The sequence below is a fragment of the Anabrus simplex genome, chromosome 3 (genome assembly GCF_040414725.1).
Source record: "Anabrus simplex isolate iqAnaSimp1 chromosome 3, ASM4041472v1, whole genome shotgun sequence".
In the NCBI taxonomy this organism is placed as follows: domain Eukaryota; kingdom Metazoa; phylum Arthropoda; class Insecta; order Orthoptera; family Tettigoniidae; genus Anabrus; species Anabrus simplex.
In genome coordinates, this window is record NC_090267.1 from 346,225,525 (window position 1) to 346,248,556 (window position 23,032).

Genomic DNA, 23,032 nt, shown 5'->3' on the forward strand with positions numbered 1-23,032 from the left:
ATTCAGTTGCCGACGGCTACCGATAAGTATGATTAATTATGTAGAGACCTGTTATAATTGGTACCGAGTGACATTAAAATAGATATATCTAATGATTATTGGCTAACACTGTCCGACTCGTTGGCTGAATGGTCAGCATACTAGCCTTCGGTTCAGAGGGTCCCGGGTTCGATTCCCGGCTGGGTCGGGGATTTTAACCTTAATTGGTTAATTCCATTGGCCTGGGGGCTGGGTGTATGTGTTGTCTTCATCATCATTTCATCCTCATCACAACGCGCAGGTCGCCTACAGGTGTCAAATAGAGAGACCTGCACCTGGCGAGCCGAACCCGTCCTGGGATATCGCAGCACTAAAAGCCATACGACATTTCACATTTCAATGGCTAACGCTAAAAGGGGAGTATCCTGAAAGAAAATTCCTTGCATATTTGAAAACAGTGAGTATACGAATGGCACAAATACGGCATTCATACTACACTGTGCCTAGAGAGGCTATTAAATAGAGCCACAAATGGTATTGCTCTGAAAAGTATCGCAACATACAGTCTACGATGCAATCTAGTGACTACATGCTCCAAGTTTCAGGTCGATATCTTTGATATATTTTGAGTTACAGTAGTTTCAGTGCAGCAGTGTAATTTATTTCTTGGAGGCTTGAACAATCCGGTCTACATGGGGTAGCAGCCTCCGTTCGGGGTCTGTTGTCAATGTGTTAATAGAATTCTTGCAAGAATTTTACCTGCAGTTGACAAAAGCTATATACCACGGTAGTTCCCACATACGCTACGATCGCCTTTCTTGAAGATATTGATGATGGTGGCATTCTTCAAGTCATCAGGTACTTCATCAGAAGGATGAGTGTGAAAGGTCTAGTCTTAACTTAAAATGAATACAAGATTTATTGCTCCACCTTCTCAATACTTAAAATCATACAGCGTTTAACAAAACATCACAATATGATAGTGTCAGGTACTAGTTTCGGTCCATATCCCGGACCATCATCAGGCAAGCCGAAATTGCAAGAAAAAAACAAACTAAATTAATATGGATGAACAAGAGGATGGATGGTAGTGGAATGACATACAAGTAAAAACCTTATACATAAGTTACAATAAATATGATCAACTACAGGAAGAACAATATGGATTCAGAGAACACCGATCAACTACTGATCTCATATTTGCACTTAGAATACTGTTAGAAAAGCATTGGGAGAAGGGCAAAGACTTAACACTAGTGTTTTTGGATCTTGAAAAAGCATTTGATAGTGTTCCAAGGAAGACTATATGGGAATGCTTAAGAAAGAAAAATGTACCCAAAGGGCTTATCCAGAAAGTTAAAATGCTTTACGAAGACTGCTGCAGTTGTGTACAGATAGGAAATGGTAATTCTGATTGGTTCCAAACCACTAAAATAGTGCAACAAGGCAGTACCCTTTCACCCTTACTTTTTATCACTGTCATGGATGAAGTCATGAAAGAAATTAAGCAGAAGAACAATATGGACATCAATGCTTTTGCATTTGCAGATGATGTAGTAATTTGGGGAAATACAGAGAAGGAAGTCCAAGAGAGGCTGAACACCTGGAATGAACATTTGAAAGCACACGGATCAACAATAAATAAATCGAAAACTGTTACTATGTCTGTCAACAGGCAGAAGAAGAAACGGAAAATAATGCTGGAAGGTACACAGCTTGAAACAGTAGACCAATATAAATATCTTGGTTGCATCATTTCAAGTGATAACAGAATACAGCATGAGATTAACAACCGCATTCAAAAATCAGCTCAGTTTTACCATCAAGTTCGGAACCTCCTCTGGAATGAACAAGTTCCCTTAAGATCAAAGCAGATTCTATTCCAATCATACTTCACCCCCATAATAACATATGGCCTAGAAACCTGCACAACAACCCAACAAATGGATAGCAAACTACAAGCCGCAGAAATGAAGTTCCTACGAACTATGGTACAGAAGACAAAAAGGGACAGGGTAAGGAATGAAAGAAAAAGGGAGGAAGCTGGTGTGTACCCATCCCTGAATGAAAAAGTGACAAGGGCCCGTTTGAAATGGTTTGGCCATGTCAAACGAATGGACGATGGAAGGACAGCAAAACAATGGTTACACACAGTCGTGGCCGGAAAACGAACGACCGGTAGGAAGACCTAGGAAGAGATGGCTGGATCAAGTGAAAGAGGACATAGGAACAAGAGGAGTCGGCTGGGATGTCATCCTGAGAGAAGAGTGGTACATGGACAGAAGAGGAGAGAGCTCGTAAACCACACCCGGGCAACTGGAGTGGAAAACTGATGATGATGATGATGATGATCAGAATGTTGAAATTAACAAATGAATAAAATAATTGTGATGTCGTTTAAAATTTCTTGATGCCAAAGTCTAGGTTGACGGTTGGACTCGTGTTGCACATTTAAATTCAAGTGAAATTCAAATTACCGAGAAACCCAACATTTTATTCGATCTTTTCATTTCCTGTTATAGGAAAAACAAATCAACTGTTAATAAACCTTTCTTTAAATCAATTAAGGGTCCCCTTCCATCTCAAATTCCAATAACTTCCCTCTCTCCTAACCCGCCCTGAACCATTTCCCCCTTCCCTCCCTCCCTGTCTCCTTCCCCTCTGCATCCCTTCTCCTCTCTTGCTGATCTACGCTGCGTAACACTCACTCTGTCTGTTGCACTCCTTCCAATAGCTCGTTCCAAATAAGTGCAAGGTGAGTACTCGTTATTTCACACACACACACACACACACACACCCTTAGTACTTTCTCTATCAGATTTTCCGAGTTAATTCTAATTTTGTTCTTCAGGTTCTTTGGGTTCCGACTGAATTGAGACTTCCTTTAAACACAGCATTTGCTTAAGCTACATAGAACAAGTCCAGCTTTCTCAACTCGTCAAGTCTATATTGGCCATATTGGACAATACCCTCTGCGCCATCGTGGAACTTGCCCTCAGAACTTTCCAGAAAACTAAGACTTCACTTGAATTTAAATGTGCAACACGAGTCCAACCGCCAACCTAGACTTTGCAATCAAGAAATTTTAAACGACATCACAATTATTTTATTCATTTGTTAATTTTAACATTCTGATCATATTTATTGTAACTTATGTATAAGGTTTTTACTTGTATGTCATTCCACTACCATCCATCCTCTTGTTCATCCATATTAATTTAGTTTGTCTTTTACTTGCAATTTCGGCTTGGCTGATGATGGTCCGGGATATGGACCGAAACTAGTACCTGACACTATCATATTGTGATGTTTTGTTAAACGTTGTATGATTTTAAGTATTGAGAAGGTGGAGCAATAAATCTTGTATTCATTTTAAGTTGAGTCTTAACTCAATACGGAACCCAACCATGAAGTTTATTACTTTAAAGAAAGGTCTAGTCTTCAAGGGTATACCTCCATGTTGTACCAGTTCCAGGGAGATATCAATACCAGGAGCCTTTCTTGGTTTTAGTTGACTGAATGATTTGGTAAATTCTCTCTATGTGGGTGGAACTGCCATCCATGGTTGTTGGGGCTGGTGAGGGACATTATGAAGAAAGTCCTCAGCAACATCGGAGCCACGATTTAGAAGCGCAGATAAATGTTCCTTCCAGTGCTCTTAAATTTCTCCATTATCACTTAAAATGATGGGAGTTGTCAGCAGTTTTCAATGTCCCCAATGAAGATTGAATTGGACCATTTATCTCCTTTATGCCGGCATAGATGTTTTGCAGGTCATGGGCATCAGTTAGTCTTTGCAGTTCTTCAGCTTTTTGTTGCCACCAGTTTTTCTTGATTTCTGTAACCCGTATGCTGCCGAATAAAATTTGGAGCATTACTGTGAAAACGCTCAATTAAGCAATGAAAAATGAATATTTAATTTTACGTAAACATGATTTTCTTCTTAAATAAGTGTAACAAACTACCTAAAAGTAATATTTTGAGAATAATATTGACATTCTGCACAAGTACACTAATAAAAAGATGGAAAATGACAAAATTTACTTCTGTGGTTAATAATAACTGACTGACTGTTCTTGTTCACAGAATTACTCTAGAAAACTAGGAAGTACTAATGTAACATAAATATCTGACATCAAGGAAAATACACTGAATATATACACTACAAAAAAACATTACCAATTGCAGTAGAACCCCGTTTATTCGAAATAAAGGGGTTTGGTGATGCGTTTTCTCGGATGACACGTGGTAAATATTTTTGGAATTTAAATGTCGAAATAAAAATGCAATAAACTATGTGCACACAGTATTTTAACATTAAATGTTAATAATATAAATCCGTCACCATTGATACACCAAATCCATAATTCGCAACATCATTTCGCAATATCGCACCATTTTCCACCTATCTCATTGCTTCATTATTATTATTATTATTATTAATATTATTATTTTTTACAACAATGCGTTTTCGTTTAGTTGATATCATTAAATAAGCGCGCACTTGCCACTGTACTTTTAACACAGCTGATTATTGTATACTGTACCCTTGCTACTCTCTTTCGAAAGAACCCAGTCCAGATGCCTGGGACAGCATTGGTAGGATACGATACTGTACTGTTATGAGCAAGTAGTTCATGTAGCAATGGGGTAAGAAAAGCATTGGAACTACAGTATAGAACTGCAAGGCCAGTGGAACGACCTTGGGTGAAAGAAAAATATGAATGGAGAAGGGTCGCTGTACTTCCCTGGTTTCCTAACAGAAGCTCCGATATGGTCCGAAAAATCAACAAGACGAAACTCCCCAAAATGAAGCAACGTTAACCACTGTCAACATAATCTTCATAACGAATGATACAGTAATAATAATAATAATAATAATAATTCCTGCTTGTTCAAGAAAAAAATGGATCATGGAACAAACTAGAGTGTAAGAAACTGTTTGGTTTTTATGCTACACATGCATTCTGGCATTAGTCATAATATAAAAGTAGGGTTTGCCTAGTAGCTCTCGGCACATATAGCAAGAGAATTGCTAACATCGACGGCTAAGAACGAGAGGGCAAAAACAAAATATTAAAATCCAATTTTGCATGAGCATTTTGGTTAAGCAAAGTTAGGTTAAGTGGGGTTCTACTGTATACAAAAAAATATACTATAATTATGGAGTACAATTATTGTACTCTAAAAATATGGAACTAAGCGATGAAAAGTGAATCAAATAAGACAAATTACTTGATTTGCTTATCAAATGAATATTAGAAATCATAGAAAATTAATCTTTTGAGAATATTCACACCCGATGATTACACTGTAAAAAACAAATTGTAAAAAATGTATTTTGTGAAATAATTACTGGGTACTGTTGGTGTTCATGTTCACAGAAATACCCTACAACACTAAAAGTAATATGGTGACATATGTGACACTATGGAAGGAAACACTGTGTATACACTGCAAAAAAAACAATAGAAATTATACAAAAATTATAAAGCTATCGTTCAGAAATAATTCCAAACCTTTGAATTCTACTTTCTACCAACTCCTGAATTAGTCTGTTCTGTTCACAGAGATAAATATTTACACACTATATAAATACACTGCAGAAACTAAACCAAAATAATTGTAAGTTGTTTTCTTGTAAATCGATGGTAGGTATTTATTTGAACTTTCGTTCCATGCACCAGACACAACGAACCTAGGACTATCCGTAGCGTCACCAGACTCACTGCCAGTCTCACTACTGCCTCATCCGCCTCCGTAGCTTAACAGTTTGTGTTATTAGCTGCCGTCCTCAGGGGTCCAGGTTCGATTCCCAGTACCACCAGAAATTTTAGAATGTCAGGAGGCCTGGTACGTGGTTGAAATGGTACATGCAGCTCACCTCAATGGGGGTGTGCCTGAAAAAAGAACTGCACCACCTCAGGATGAGGACACGAGTTTACTTTTTTTACTACTGCCATCATCACTATCACCGACTTCGAACTCTGATCCACTATTCACGTCACGGAAAATCATCATCGTTCTCCTTGTCTGTCTGACGTACTTCTGGAAAGCCACTTATAAATGTCGTCCTTGGGTTTCCTTTTCTTCGGCTGTGCACTCATTATGTCCTGAAGTCACCTTGTGCACTGTAAATTACGATTTTAAAACTTATACGTGATTAAGATACACCCACTTTCACACACAAACGATGCGACGTACGAACAATGCACTAGCGGGCGGGAAGAACGGCGTGACCCAGGGAAACTCGCGCTATTTAAAACCGACATTCTTTGGTCCGCCACTAGGCAGCAACATGCATAGACAAGTACAAAAGCTATTTTCCCTCCTTTTCCACTCAAGTCGAACATGGCATCACATGGTAATAACATTCTGAAGTCGTTGACTAAAGTCAAATTCGGCAGTGAGCGAAGTGCAGTCGAATATTGCCTGACATTTTCCTTCAAGTTCTAAGAAGTGTGATTTCTTCACATTGGAAGACAGATCTTCAAGGAAGGATAGATGGGCTTCGCGTTTGGCATTGATCAGACACTTAATTTCTTCATTATTTTCATCAAATCAGTCTTGTCTTTTTTACCTCACAAATCCAATTGTTTCCTCAGCTGACTCCGTAATGACCTTGTGAAACATGGCCCACTCCTGATTTGTACTATCACTGCTGACTGGATGACTAGCCAATTTGTTTGAGATTGCGTTTCTGTAATCTGTAGCAGTGGATTCAGTTTGATGTTTAGAAGTATTGAATTTCTTTCTGGGCACATGATTATCAAATGATTAACAACACCCGCACATGAATAATACATCAACGAATGTCCATTAGGAGTAGAGCCCGAATGCGAATGCGGAAACCAGAGCAGGAAACCCTAAATGGATTGCATGTGTCGATGGAGGTAAGTCAAGAACAGAGGAAAGTATCATTTCATGAGTACTATGTCCTTCATATCCTGGTTATCACGTGTCGCTTGTTATGTTGTCAGCTGTAACACCTTTACCTCACATCAGTGAGCTCACGGTGTACTGCTGAGAGAGAAGCATTCAATAAACGAAGTGGTTAAATAGAGTCTACTGCAATACAAGGCAAGCTTAGAATAATCACATGTACTCTATATCCCTAATCACATTTCTGTGTTTCAATAGATGTCGATGATGCCGTCGTTTAATGAAGAATGCTTGTAAAAACATAGTAAAACAGATTATCCCAAAATAAGCGGATTTTTAACATAATCCACCCTGACCCTGGACATTGGTGTGAAAAGGACATGTCCGGATAAAAGAGGACGTCTGGTTACCCTCCTTGTGCTACTAAATATTTATTCGCTACTGCTGTAGCACAGCAGACTGCTTTCTTCTGCCGAATACAAGTTGAATAAGGACATCTGTAGAGATATGTTACTTTCCAAGACTTTGTCAATTTCCAAATGGTACAAGTTTTTCTATTGGTACAGGAATTTGTTGCTGTGTTTGAGGATTTAAAATGGTAAAAGAAAATTCAAACTCCTGTTTCCCATTATGCAAATTCAGAGATTTTCTTGACATTGATGTACTGTTCAGTAATGGTACCTGCATTGTAATTAGATTGTCATTAACCTATGGCAGTGTATACCTTGACATGAAGATTAATTTTCTCCTTTTTCCACAGGCACAAAATGGCAAGCTCAAGGAGGAGATAATGGAGCTAAAAGATGAACTGAAGAAATATAAGGCTGAGGTATGAAATGCATTATTTTATGAAAATTATCTATCAAGTCTAAATTTCATCAAATCAAATCAAATCAACCATGAAATGTTGGTGTCAAATCTATATGATCTGACACCATGGTTAGGCGCTTCGAGTTTTGTAGATGGATATAATTTTCACCATCAGAATGTTGGCTGGGAGGGTAGGAGAGTTGGTGGTATACAATTTCTAATCACTACATTGTGTACTATAAGCCTGGATTCAATTCTAAACCTCCCCAACAGTGTGGTCATATGACACTGTTGATAGTCAGTGGTCTGCAGAATGAGGGTTTTAAGTCTTGAGCTGACCCCTTGGTTATGTTTGACAGGAGTAGGCTATGTGCCTGCGCCAGGTTTCACCCTTTCCCTTCCTACTATCATATTGACAGCTCCAAGTATTGACATCATAAGACCAAAGATTCCCAAAATGAGGTTCGGTCATCGCTATAGCTGTATAAAAAATGGTATTTCCAGCGCCCCAATCTTGACAGGATTAATACATCTTCCTGAGAGATCGATAGCACAATTTAGAATTGTAACTGTAGTTATGTTTGTACAGGGGAAAAATTACGATGTTAATATATCAAGCCGTCGATTATAGCATGTCATTCATTGCATCTCATTAACTCCTCTGATGAGGTCGACATCAGTTGTAAAAACTCTCTACGAAGACAAACAGGACAAGGGTTGGACACACATATACCATCATCGTTCCCCTTGTCCAGTTTAATCTTGGACTGGATTGTGGATCATTGATTTGCATTTCTGCCTGCCTGTCTTTCCACCATTCTTCATCAAAGACTTTATGAAAGTTAGCCACACTTTTCTTTAGGTCTTGTTCAATTTTTTGTCCTCATTGTTTCCTGCATTTACATCTCGGTCTCTTCCCTCTATCCTGTGATTCAAGCATTGACTCATTCCTCCCATTCTTTTCACATGATCATACCACCTCAGTCTTGATTGTTCTATCTATCCAGCTGCGCATACACTTAATGTATATCATATTACCCTACTTCTTAATCATATACACGGTATTTGTAAAGTCACTGAACTCGGGTTGTTTTTTTTTTAAGATTAACTATACCTAATAGTTCTAACATACCTTCAAATGAAGAACTTTTATATATATATATAAAACTCCAGCAAAAGTATTTTGCAAGTGCTGAGAGTAATAAATTTTCAGGCATAACACTAACCTGCTTCCTGCCCATTGATTTTCCATAGTTCTATTTCAGAAGAGATGTTGACAGTGACCATTTTCTGGCAGGCACAAATTTACACGTTTTGTGACACTTTTCTCAAAGTTGCTTATGTTATTTCTCCAATATGCTTAGAAATTGCTTCTTTGAAATCATGTAAGGAATATGGATTATCTCTGTACATTTTATCTTTTCAATTCCACCACACAAGAAAGTCTGGAGAGGTTACATCTGGCTAATGAGGAGGCCACAAATTTCTTGATTACTCATTCATCGAAAAATCTTGCAGCATTGCCAAGGTCGCGCTAGCAGTGTGCCAAGTGGCGCCATCTTACTGGAACCAGCAGTGGTGCTCATCGTCTTCCAAAATGCCACAAATTGTTGCACAATGTCCCTGTAAATGGCACCATCAACTATTGTGTCAAAAAATAGGGGTTCAATTATCAATACAATTGTACAATTTTGTAAGAAGAGACAATTGTGTCGATTGATGACAGCTCCCATATGGAATGTAGCCTCATCACTCCAGAGGATGTTTTGAAACAGTTCAGGCCACTCAAGTATCAACTCTATGCTCCATTCTGTAGTCACAGGCTTCTGGTGTCAGCTGCTGCATGTGATGGGCTTTCCATGGGTGGAAATGCAATTCTTTCTGTAACACGGACCTTGTGTGCCAGCTTTCTTGACCTGCCTGAATTGCTGTTTAAGTCGGGCTATGATTGAACATTTCCCTTACATTAGTAAGTCCTGGACGCGAATGAATGGCCAATTCTTGTAATAACTGAATCCGCTATTAGTAGTTTGAGTGGTCACTCTCTGTCTCTGGACAGATTGTGGCATTCCTTCCCATCACCATGTGCCACTGTCTGTGAGCAAGAACAATGGAAAGAATGAAATGGCATATGGCTTTTAGCGCCGGGAGTGTCCGGGGACAAGTTTGGCTCGGCAGGTGCAGGTCTTTCGATTTGAAGCCCCTAGGCGACCTCCACATCGTGATGAGGATGAAATGATGACATAGACGATACATACACCCAGTCTCCGTGCCAGCGGAATCAACCAATGATGGTTAAAGTTCCTGACCCTGCGGGGAATCGAACCCAGGACCCTTGCAACCAAAGGCCAGCACGCTAACCATTTAGCCACAGAGCCAGACAAGAACAATGGAATCTACACGTCATAGTGTCTGGCAATCTTCTCTGGCTCCCTATCAGACAGACAAACAGTCAGCCCTCTTTGTTATTGTTGTGCATATCCCCTCTCGCATCCAACATTTATACTTCTGATGTGCAAAAGTTTAAATCCTACTTAATGACATTAACATACTATTTTCATTATGATTCCATTGATGATAAAAATTCTAAAGCCATTGATAAATACCTTCCTGGGTGTTAACATTCTGGCTCCCCCCCTGTATTCCACAGAATCAGCATCTCAAGTTTCAGCTAGTCGGAAGCTCCTCAATTCTAATCACGTAGGCTGAGTGAACCTCGAACCAGCCCTCAGGTCGAGAGAAAAATCCCTGACCTGGCCGGGAATCGAACCCAGGGACTCCAGGCGAGAGGCAGGCACGCTACCCCTACACCACGGGGCTGGCTCATGAACTTTCATCACCAGTAGAAAAAGTAATCTAGAACTTACTATGATATCATAGTCTAGTTAATACCGTTGTATTGAAGTTATGCTGCATACTACCACTCGTTTTCTAGACCACCTCTGGCCCACAGCCTCAGTCAGAATTTGTTGCAAACATTACTCTACTCTTGATCAGCCGGATACTGTCGTGTTTGATATCGAAAGAAAAGGTTGAAAAGTACAGTCAGATATTTCGCAAAGACTGGTTAAATAATTACACTTTAAAAGACTAGATGGTTGAGCTTCCCAGTGATCCCAACCACGGACGATGCATCTATTGGCAGTGCCATAAGAATGCAAAATTATTTGACATTATTTCTTTCCGCACTTATTGTAAACTTATCATAAACAATGAAAACAGTAATTAAAGTGAAAATAACTTTCGAAATAGATTTGAAAATTCCGTATGTGCTTTGCTACTGTGAACTGTCAGCATGTATTTTGAAAAGGAATAGTACCATGTGGCTTCCTATGAAACCACAGGACCTCAACCCAGCACTTCTGCTTCAGATGATACAGTGCTGGGAAGGAAAGATGATGACCTCCTGTTCTGAAACTGGCGAGTGTTGAGATAATCTCCTCTATTAAAACAGCTGGTATGTGCTATTTTGCTTCAGTTCGAAATTTAGCAGAATTTGGCAGATTTTAATCTAAAATTTAGCGGAGAAAATATTTGAGGGTTGGCAACACTGATAGTCAAGCGTTACGATATTCCTGTTCCGGTCGCATGTCGGGGTAGACCCGACATGACATTTTATCGCCCACCGCTCGTCTGCCGTCTCTTATGTTAAATAACACTTGAATGTCTTATTATTCATCCACCTATTCAATACAATACAATACAATACAATTTTTAAAATGAGGACATTGCCCTTATGAAAGTTGTTAACATGAAATTAATATATTATATGGTACATGTTTCGCCTATCAATAGTAGGCATCATCAGCCACATTTTTCACCTTAGGATAGATCAGGTACCTGATTGGAAATAATTTATGAGGACATTGCCCTTATGAAAGTTGTTAACATGAAATTAATATATTATATGGTACATGTTTCGCCTATCAATAGTAGGCATCATCAGCCACATTTTTTATCTTAGGATAGATCAGGTACCTGATTGGAAATAATTTATGAATGCTGTTAAAAACTGTCGTTTAAAATGTATTGGAGATTGTTAAACACTATTACAATATAAAATGTAGTATCCTGTTATTTGACTATATTTGTGATAATATTGGATTCTAAAAACATGATAATTATTTGACGATTATGACATATTATCTGCACCATCCTGAGGGGTAGTTTCATGCTTGCACCATATTGGGCGATCATTTTTAATATGGACATTAACTTGGGTAGCAATTGCTCCGGCTATTTTTCCCCTCGATCTCCCATCATCCTAATAGATCATCTAATGGATGAGTGCATTATTAATTTGATGCTGAGTGTCGTTGGCTAAGTTCAAATATTCATTATATTCGCAGTTATTGCCTCAAGGAAATCTAGCGGAATCGTAACTTAGAATTCTCCTATCGGAATATATACGATATGGTAATCCTAACTTTGCCTGGTGACACCTCTCAGGGATAATGAAATTACTTTTTCAAAAAAAAATACTATTTTAACGTGAGGTCAACTGAGGCACCACATCTCAACATCAACAAATTATTCTCGATACCATTCATTATCCAAAATCATTATTATGTTTTCCAAGTCCAGTCATCCGAATATAAATGAAAAAAAATTTAAAAAAATATTTTTTTTTTTTAATGAATTAAATCAAGATCACCTAATCCTAATAATATCTGCCTATCTCCTAAAATAATAACCTCTAAATTAGAAAATCTATATTTTATTTCTTGATTCCGGAATCACAAAGGAAAATAATATTTATCATTATCAATTATCTTCTTCTTCTTCTATAATAAAGAAATCTTTTGGTTGAAAAATAAGTCTGAGTCCCTAATCCTAATTAAATTTCTTAATAACATTAATTAGGTAAAGTCCAACAATTCTTGTTACTTTTATACATAATCAACTGGTAATTAAAAAAATTAATAAAAAATGATTTGAAAAAAAAATGCTTATTTTCGTAACTATCATATCAACATTATTTCATTATTCTCTCTTTTCGGCGTCTTAACGTTAGTAATCACAAGTAAGTTCCAAATTATTTTGGCCCAAAAATGGCTATTTCAAATATATTTTGTTCTTAAATTGAAAAATATTGGTCTCCTCGAAAGTATCATTAGATTAAAATATTCAAATAACACCTTAAATAAATGTAGGTATCGTTCAAAGTTCAATCATAATCGTATTTCTAATAGAAATTGTACTAAACATGTTTTAGGGTTTAGCAATTATTAATCAGGCATCCCTGATTCCGTAGAAATGCATTTGGTTAACTCCTAAACGTAATTGCAGTAAAGGTTTTGAATTATGGGATTATTATTTGAATTAAAATTCATTCTTGACAACAAACTTCCAATGACATTTATAACAACGTTGGTATGAATTAATTATAAAGACGACAAGTTTCCCTTCATATATTTCCTACCTGGATATTTCTTCCGAAGACAGTGTAAGGTAACCTAATTATATGAAATATGCGGTGTCTTGCAATGTACGCGTGTACCATTAACCCTAAATACCATTCATAATCATTTTATTATTCTGCCGCAAATAGTAATCATCACCATCGGCTCATATTACGTCGTATTTACCGTCAAAACTACTCATAAATACATCTATCTCTCCATCTACTACCATTAATTACCATCATATAATATAATTCAATCTCATAAACACATTACGACGAATAATTATACACGTTTGCACATTAATGTGCCAATCAAACCATAAATTCTCTATGTAAACACATATCATCACCAACATGACGGCAAATCATTCCAACATCATATTACTTTACCATAATAGTACACTTTTGGGTTATAATTCATATATCATACGCGTAAACATGCTAGCTTAATAATAAAATGCATATATAAATTAAATAAGTTGATATCTACTCACTTTTCATTGCGTCGAATCGGCAAACATATTCAGGTTATACGTAAATCAACTATCTTCTTCAAGAATATTTAAGGTTACGTCATTCAAAATATGAAGTTTTCGTCCCATAATAGTTATAAATTACAGTCCAAATCTCTCCTGGTTTTGCCTTACGCATTCCTATATTATGTCATAGACTGTAGAATCTGGAAGAAGTACCTATTCCCCTACTAGTAATAATAGCTCAACATGGACAATTTCATTTCGAAGATAATAACGTCTGTGATTATATCACGAAGAACTAGGTTAAATACCGTACCAAATATACTCTATAATATCATTACAAATTTACTACATATCAATTTCAAGAAAATAAATATCTCTTTGGAACTTATCTTGTGATTACTGACGTTAGATGGTCGGCCTCGGACTGGATGTTGTCATCTAGGGACTGCGTCGAACGGCATCTTCCTCTGCTACGTCCCCATTTGGTTGTGACTCGGGATTCGGGATAGCAGTAACAGCTGGGCGGCTTCCGTCAGACAGTCGGCTCCATATTCCGTTTAGCCTTGCATCATGATGTTGCGGTCGATCATAACAGAAAGAAACATTTCCAATCCATGCATTAGTTTCATATCCATACTCTCAAGAATAAATTTCAGGCTTGTAATTAATGTCAGGTTTTAAAATAATACTTCAATATTGATCTTTAGTAAGAACTTGACAGTTAAATTCTTGCAAGTTATTCCTGTAAATATTCTCTTTTCTATACGGCTAATCAATTTATACTTCGTAAAATTTAACTTGGTTACTTGTACGGACTTGAATATCCACTTCGACTACTGTTAGGGTATTTCCTAACTCCCTTCACGATATTCTTTTGTGAATGTCTGTTTTGCGAATATTCTCTTACTTCGCGAGCTCTCCAGCAAGTAACTTGTATAATATCTTCCTTCTGTCCAGACGAAGACTGACTATATTTCGTGAGGATAGTTTATTTCGATTTTACGTTGCGGAATTTTTTTTATTTTTTATTATTCAGCTTCTTGTTCTTCTTTTAACAATATTAAAACCTTCTATTATTTTACCACGGCCGTATGGATCCTTGACAATTCCCCGTCTCGGTCCGTGATCTAGGCATCTTTAATTTGTCGAATAAATATCTTTGCCGTCACGTGCACGGCCTTCTTGAATATATATACGCTCGTAAAATGTAAACACTTCGAAATCATGGCCTAATTTATTTAATATGTGCATTCCTTTGTGACGTATGGCCCAATTACGTAATCTTCGCGATTACTACCTTGCATGGCAAACTTATAGCTTCGTATGACGACCTTCATCCCGGAATTAGGACGATGAAAACGGTACATTTATCCTCCTGCCATAGATAAATAAATATGCTGCTCGCAGTATATTTATTTCAATTTTTGTTATTCTAAACTGATGTAGCTTTTCATCGGCCTGACTTCGCCCATTTATATCATGTGTTTCAGATTTTAGTTAGTACTCTATTCTTGATCTTCTTTATAATATGGTTTCATGTTTGATGCATTGTATACGTTTTGATATGTCCCATCCAGGCTTTCTAACATATATGCGTTGTTCCCATAAACCTTCTTTACCACATATGGACCATCATATAAATGAACGAATTTGGCGAATATTCTTTCTGAAACGTTAGAGATTGGTACTTTCTTTATCATTACCAAGTCATCAACCCGGAATGGTGAGTGGAATTTCTTATGTTGGACTCTTCTTCGGCGTTTGTTTGCCTGTTCTTCTAATTTGGCACTTACTATTTGATTAATCTCTTCGCAAGTGGGTTTTGGTTCTTCATCTTTTCCTATAATCTCATCCCATGGTCGAGTTGGTCGTTCGTTCAAATGTACGAGTCTTGGTATCTGGCTCGTTGATTCATGGACAGTGTCATTCATACATGCTTCGATTATTTTAATTACTTCAATCCATTTCCAATGACTTTGGGAGCAATATATCCTACAATATTTAGAAATTTCTCGCATGCATCGCTCCACTGGATTGGCTGACGGGTGTCTTACTGAACAATAGACATGTTTAATTCCTAAAATTTGCATTGCATCCTGGAATTCACCCGATGTAAACTGTGTTCCTCTATCAGTTAAGATTCTTTTCGGTTTTCCCATCTGAGGTATAACGTTTTTGTTTATAACTCTCAGTATTTGTTTAGTTGTTGCTCTCTGTATAGGCTGTAGGACTGTGAATTTTGAAAAAATGTCCATTGTGACAACTACGTACTTATTTCCTTTAACAGCTGTTGGTAACCTTCCATATAAATCTGTTGCAAAGATCTCACGAGGAGCTGTTGGTATTATTGCAATTGGTTCCTGCTTGGTAAGGAAAGGAGTATATTTTGTCCTTTGGCATGTATCACAGGTCTTGATTACATCTCTAATTGTTTGTCTCATTCCTGTCCATGTAAATCTTTCCATTATCGTCCTCACCACCTTTTCTATTCCTCCATGTCCAATTATCCTATGGGCATGCCAAATTATCCCTTTCTGCAAAGATCTGGGTACTACTATTTTGGTCTTTTTCAAATCTTTGCCGACATACCGCTTCAATATTCCATGTTCCATTATATATTTACCATCTCTATTATTTTCCCTGTCGTCATCGAAATCACTTTGTTCAATCCTTGTCATTTCTAACATTAATTTCTCATCTGCTCTTTGCCATGCCGATATATCCCTTAGTTTTTCTAAAAATTCTTCGTCCTGTCTTACTAATTCGATCTGATTTATAGTTTCTTCTTTTACCACAGGATTCCTGCTTAATGCATTCGCGAGGATATTGTCCTTCCCACTACAATGCTCAATTCTAATATTAAACTGTTGGGCGAATAAAATCCATCGGGTGACTCTTTCACTTAGCATCGCCGCCTTAAGACCGAATTCCAAAGCTTTGTGGTCTGTACGTATAGTAATTGGAAATCCATATACAATCTTTTTCCACTGTTGCAGAGCATAAATAATTGCTAGTAACTCCTGCTCAGTTGTTGTATAGTTTATTTCATGGCTGCGTAACTTGCGGCTTGCAAATGCCAAGTATACTCGATCCTCATCATTTTCTGGTGCCTCCTGGTATAAGTATGCTCCTATACAGACATTTGATGCATCCGTTTGTATGATAAACTCTCTAGTATAATCCGGATATCCTAACTTGATACTATTTGCCATCAATCTTTTCATTGCCAGGAAAGCTTCTTCTGTGTGAGTATTCCATTTCCATTTGTTGTTTAATTTTAACAAATCCTGCAATGGCGCTGCAATTTCTGTATATCCTTTACAGTGATTTGCGAAGAACTGGGTCATTCCCAAAAATTGCCTAACTTGTTTTATACGCGTTGGCCTAGGAAATTCGCAAATTGCTTGAATTTTAACTGGATTAGGTTTCACCCCGTTTCCGTCAATCACATGTCCGACAAATAATATCTCATTTTGACAAAATTTTGATTTGGCCAGGTTAATTTTGAATCCTGTAGTTTCCAAATTATCTAATAATTGCTTTAGCTTACTACAATGTTCGTCAAATGTTTCTGTTGCAAAAACCATGTCATCCACATAGCATGTCACATATTCTTTTACGTCAGGTAACAGGTTCCTATCTAATGCCCTTATCAATACAGCACAACTGTTTTTCAATCCGAAAGGCAACCTACAATAAGCATATGTTTGGTTGTCAAACATAAATCCGGTTAGAAGTCTAGATTTTTCTTCTAAAACTATATGATGAAACGAAGATGTAAAATCCAAACTCGAAAAATACTTCTTGCCCTTAAATTTCTTTATTATCTCCTTAATTTTTGGAACTTGATTATATTCTGGTATTAATTTCTCATTTAACTTTCTACAATCCAGGCAAATTCTTAGTTTTCCGTTACTTTTCTTTACAATGACTAATGGATTCAAATATGGTGTAATAGTCTTTATAATTATACCATCAGCTACCATCTCTTGGATGATCTTCCTTACTTCCTGGAAATATTTTTCAGGTACGTCATATAACCTTCCTTTGTATGGTGTCCAGTCATTTGCGATGATTTTATATTTAAAATTCGGAATCTTTCCCGGTTTATCCTTAAATATTCCTGAATACCTTTCTATTATCGAATATAATTTCTGTTTCTCTTTAGGACTCAATTTCGTTTCTGCGATCTTTCTCCAAATGTCTGGCTCTTCTTTTTCTTCATCTTTTATTAAAATCTTCTCCAAGCTATGTATAATTTCTTCCATTTCCTGAGTCTCATTTAACGGTATTTCCTCTTCCATTAACTTTTCAGTTTCAATAGCTTCAAATTTCATATGCTCCGTGTTTTCCGCCTTTCCCTCTAACTTTATCCTTTCCTTGATTATCTTTCCATTTTCCTTAACGATGGGAAACCTTACTTCCTGATTTTTCAAGTCTATTACCATCTCCGTTGTTACAATAAAATCCACCCCAAGAATCACATTGTATTTAATTTTGTTCATGATTATGAATGGGTGTTCAAATATAAATCTACCAATCCTGACATTTAAATAAGTTTGTAATTTACATTCGACAGATTTATCTGGTATAATCCCTCTTATTTTCATTTGTGCAACTGGTATAATTGGCAACTTTCCTTCTTGATTTACCTCAACAAATAATGCTTTTGATATAACACTTATACTTGCTCCTGAATCAACCAAACAATGTGTTTTCAGGCCATTTATTCGTGCAGTAACAATGGGTAAGTACGATTTATTTTCTTTATGAATTTCTTGTGTCTCATCTAATAATTCATCCGGATCGATATCCCAAGCCTCAATTTGTAGTACATACCAACTCTTAATTTTGTCGCCCAATTTTTCCAAAATGTCATCTCCCTTACTCTCTACATCGAAATTGGCGTTTTTTTTTTTACTCTGGGAGTCTGTCTGATATGATTGAGCTTCTGGATTCAGTTTTTGCCCTTCTCTATCTTTTCTTTTGTATTCCTGAAGCTCTAGACTTTCGGCTCCCTCTATGTCTCCATTGATGTCTCGATCCCTGATCGCTTCTTCCCATCTTTTCTTTTCTCTAGTTTCTTTTCTCAATTCCTGTACATACTGTCTATTCCTATTCTCCCTATTATTGTTTCTGTTCATCGGTGCTCCATGATACATTGGTCTCTGTCTGTAACTTCCTCTTTCTCTTTCATTTCTAAATCGGCTAGGCTGTCGATGATATGGCAAAAATCGTCTCTCTTCATTCTGCCTTCCATTATCATGCCCATTCTGCCTGCACCTGCATCGGTTTCGATCACCTGTCCTCTCATCATCATCACTAAGTTCTCTCTTCCTTGAGCTTCTATCGTTTTCTCTTTTCTCGGATACCGATTTCTTCTGATTATTTTCCCAATTTATCACGTTCACTTCTTCTTGATTGTTTGTATTTCTATGGATTCTTGCTGTCGGATGACTCGACGTCATATCCAGCTGCCTTAAAATACTTTCCATTTCAATTGCGGAAGTTACATTTGCAGCAGCTAATAATCTCTGAGTTTCTGGAGGAAACTGCTTTTGAATTGTCTTTATCGCCTCTAATTCGCTGGGCGCAGAATCTAGGTCCTGGAACCTGTGAAACTGGTACGAGAAATAGTCACTAAATCTCGTTGGTCCTACCGACGAATATCTTTTTGAATACACCTCCAATCTAAGGTTTTGTTGAATCTCCGGGTTCCAAAATCGTTTGAGAAATGCGACCTTGAACTCATCATAATCGTGGAAAGTGTACTTAAATGCCTGATACCACAAATTTGGATTTGCATCTAAGTGTTTTTCTACTATCCTAAGTTTCTTTTCGTCAGGTATTCTATTTTCTTTAAAATATTCCTCCATTTCTCGCAAAAACCTCTTTGGTGACATTGCCGCGGTATTACTAAAATTTTTGGGCCTGTCATCGTACGTTTTTACAATATTTATAATGGCTGGGCTTCCATTTCCAATATTTCCAACTATAACGTCCTTACTGCTCTGATCAGTTTCGCCCGAAACTGTCGGTGTCCCTTCCCTGTCATTTATATTTATATCTACGATTCTCTGTTCATTCAATTGTTTTGACATCTCTAATTTTGTAGTTTGCATTTCACCCCTTATATTCTGAATTTCTTTCTTCATCTCGTCAATTCCCTGCTCCGTTCTAATCATTCTCTTCTCCGTTTCATTTTTGTTCTTCTTCATTTCTTCATTTAAAATTTTCATCTCATCTCCAATATGGTCACGTGCTAATATAAAATTATCTCCCAGCGTTTTATTTGCTGTTATTACGTTCTCATTTATGTCTTTTAACTTCTCTTCATATTGATTCCATTTTTCTTGGGAATCCACCCTCATCGACTCCATGTTTTCCGTTAGCTTCTTAATTTCATCCTCTTTCAATTCCTGGATATAATTTCTATTTTCAGCTAATTCTCCTCTAATTTTATCCATTTCATTATGGATCTCTTTGTTCTTATCCTCCATCTTTTCCATCATTTCAGTTCGAAGTTCGCTTATCCCGTTTTTCATCTGGGAAACTTCTTCTTCAATCTTGCCAATTCCTGTTCTAATCATCTCCTCTTGCCTCTTCTCCATCCTTCTCATCTCCTCAATCTGGCTTCGATGCCTTTCTTCTTGTTTTATTTGGTATTCCTCCTGTTTCTGTCGGTATTCTTCTCGAAATCTTCCAAATATTTCTTCCAATTGCTCTTTCTGTCTCACTTCTTGCTTCCTCAGTATTTCTTGCTGTTTTTCTTCTTGTTTCCTTATCATTTCTTGCTGTTTCTCTTCTTGTTTATGATTATGTTCTTTTTGCTCTTCTTTCATATTTCTCATCTCCACCATCATTTCTTTTAACATTTCCATTATTCCCTTCTGTTCGTCTTTTGTCTTGTCTAACTTTTCGGTTATCTGGTTTATCTGCTCATCCTTCTCCTTAAATTTCTGTTCCTGTTCTTTTTTTGCCTTTTCTGCATCCTCTATCATTCTATTTATCTCCTCATCCTGTCCTTGCAGTTTCTCTCCCTGCTCCTTCTGATATTCCTCTAATTGTAAACGAAGTTGGTTCAAACTCGTCATATTTGCATTTACTATAATCCAACCTACTCAAAAGTCCAAATTCCCTAAATTATGACTTAAATTCAATAAAGTTTATATCAATTGCTCAATCAATATGGAATACCAACTATCTGACTTCCCCCGCTATTCAGCCGTCCTACTATCCCAGTCATTCAAAATATTGAAAATAAGCATTTTTTTTTTTTATTACCCTATTATCTATTGCTATCTAAGCATAATACAATATAATGATTGAAAACAATATTATAAATTATCTTAACCAATTAATTATTTAAATTATTAATACAACCTATCTTAATAATTTTTATCCTTCTCTTCTTCCGCCTTTCTTCCGTATCCTTGGATTGTTTATCTTTCTCCCAACTCCTTCTTTCCTTCTTGGTATCCTCTGAAAATATTCGATCTCAGATAATCATCTATTTTTCATCTCACTGCTGATTACTATCTTTCTCAGCCATCCTCCTTCATTATTTTCTTCCATAATGCCATATCAAGTATCCTCAATCATGTTTGTTGCTGGGCATCAATTTACTGCATCCTGCAATTACCTTGTCACTACCTCTTAGTATCCTCAATTTTTGTTCCAACGTTTGGCGTTATTTTATTCTTAATATGCGCCCTAAATAGTATCCTCAGTTTTGCTACGAAGTTATGCGTCATTTTAATATGGCCTGGGTGTCCTCAGTCTTGCTACACCGTTGGGCACTATTTTTAATATTCCTGTACGGCCAAGAGTTATTTTTTTTAATTAGGCTGGGTGTCCTCAGTTTTGCTCCAAAGTTGGGCGCCATTTTTAATATGCACCATCCTGAGGGGTAGTTTCATGCTTGCACCATATTGGGCGATCATTTTTAATATGGACATTAACTTGGGTAGCAATTGCTCCGGCTATTTTTCCCCTCGATCTCCCATCATCCTAATAGATCATCTAATGGATGAGTGCATTATTAATTTGATGCTGAGTGTCGTTGGCTAAGTTCAAATATTCATTATATTCGCAGTTATTGCCTCAAGGAAATCTAGCGGAATCGTAACTTAGAATTCTCCTATCGGAATATATACGATATGGTAATCCTAACTTTGCCTGGTGACACCTCTCAGGGATAATGAAATTACTTTTTCAAAAAAAAATACTATTTTAACGTGAGGTCAACTGAGGCACCACATCTCAACATCAACAAATTATTCTCGATACCATTCATTATCCAAAATCATTATTATGTTTTCCAAGTCCAGTCATCCGAATATAAATGAAAAAAAATTTAAAAAAATATTTTTTTTTTTTAATGAATTAAATCAAGATCACCTAATCCTAATAATATCTGCCTATCTCCTAAAATAATAACCTCTAAATTAGAAAATCTATATTTTATTTCTTGATTCCGGAATCACAAAGGAAAATAATATTTATCATTATCAATTATCTTCTTCTTCTTCTATAATAAAGAAATCTTTTGGTTGAAAAATAAGTCTGAGTCCCTAATCCTAATTAAATTTCTTAATAACATTAATTAGGTAAAGTCCAACAATTCTTGTTACTTTTATACATAATCAACTGGTAATTAAAAAAATTAATAAAAAATGATTTGGAAAAAAAATGCTTATTTTCGTAACTATCATATCAACATTATTTCATTATTCTCTCTTTTCGGCGTCTTAACGTTAGTAATCACAAGTAAGTTCCAAATTATTTTGGCCCAAAAATGGCTATTTCAAATATATTTTGTTCTTAAATTGAAAAATATTGGTCTCCTCGAAAGTATCATTAGATTAAAATATTCAAATAACACCTTAAATAAATGTAGGTATCGTTCAAAGTTCAATCATAATCGTATTTCTAATAGAAATTGTACTAAACATGTTTTAGGGTTTAGCAATTATTAATCAGGCATCCCTGATTCCGTAGAAATGCATTTGGTTAACTCCTAAACGTAATTGCAGTAAAGGTTTTGAATTATGGGATTATTATTTGAATTAAAATTCATTCTTGACAACAAACTTCCAATGACATTTATAACAACGTTGGTATGAATTAATTATAAAGACGACAAGTTTCCCTTCATATATTTCCTACCTGGATATTTCTTCCGAAGACAGTGTAAGGTAACCTAATTATATGAAATATGCGGTGTCTTGCAATGTACGCGTGTACCATTAACCCTAAATACCATTCATAATCATTTTATTATTCTGCCGCAAATAGTAATCATCACCATCGGCTCATATTACGTCGTATTTACCGTCAAAACTACTCATAAATACATCTATCTCTCCATCTACTACCATTAATTACCATCATATAATATAATTCAATCTCATAAACACATTACGACGAATAATTATACACGTTTGCACATTAATGTGCCAATCAAACCATAAATTCT

General features: G+C 36.5%; 1 protein-coding gene across 1 annotated transcript in view; it reads left to right on the forward strand.

Annotated features, from left to right (window-relative positions):
• Positions 1–23,032, forward strand: part of LOC136866805 (kinesin-like protein KIF20A) — a 430,278-nt gene that overhangs the window by 338,165 nt on the left and 69,081 nt on the right. The window contains exon 24 of the mRNA XM_068226714.1: positions 7,622–7,690. Coding sequence (XP_068082815.1) covers positions 7,622–7,690 — 69 coding nt within the window. The remainder of the gene's footprint in view (positions 1–7,621; positions 7,691–23,032) is intronic.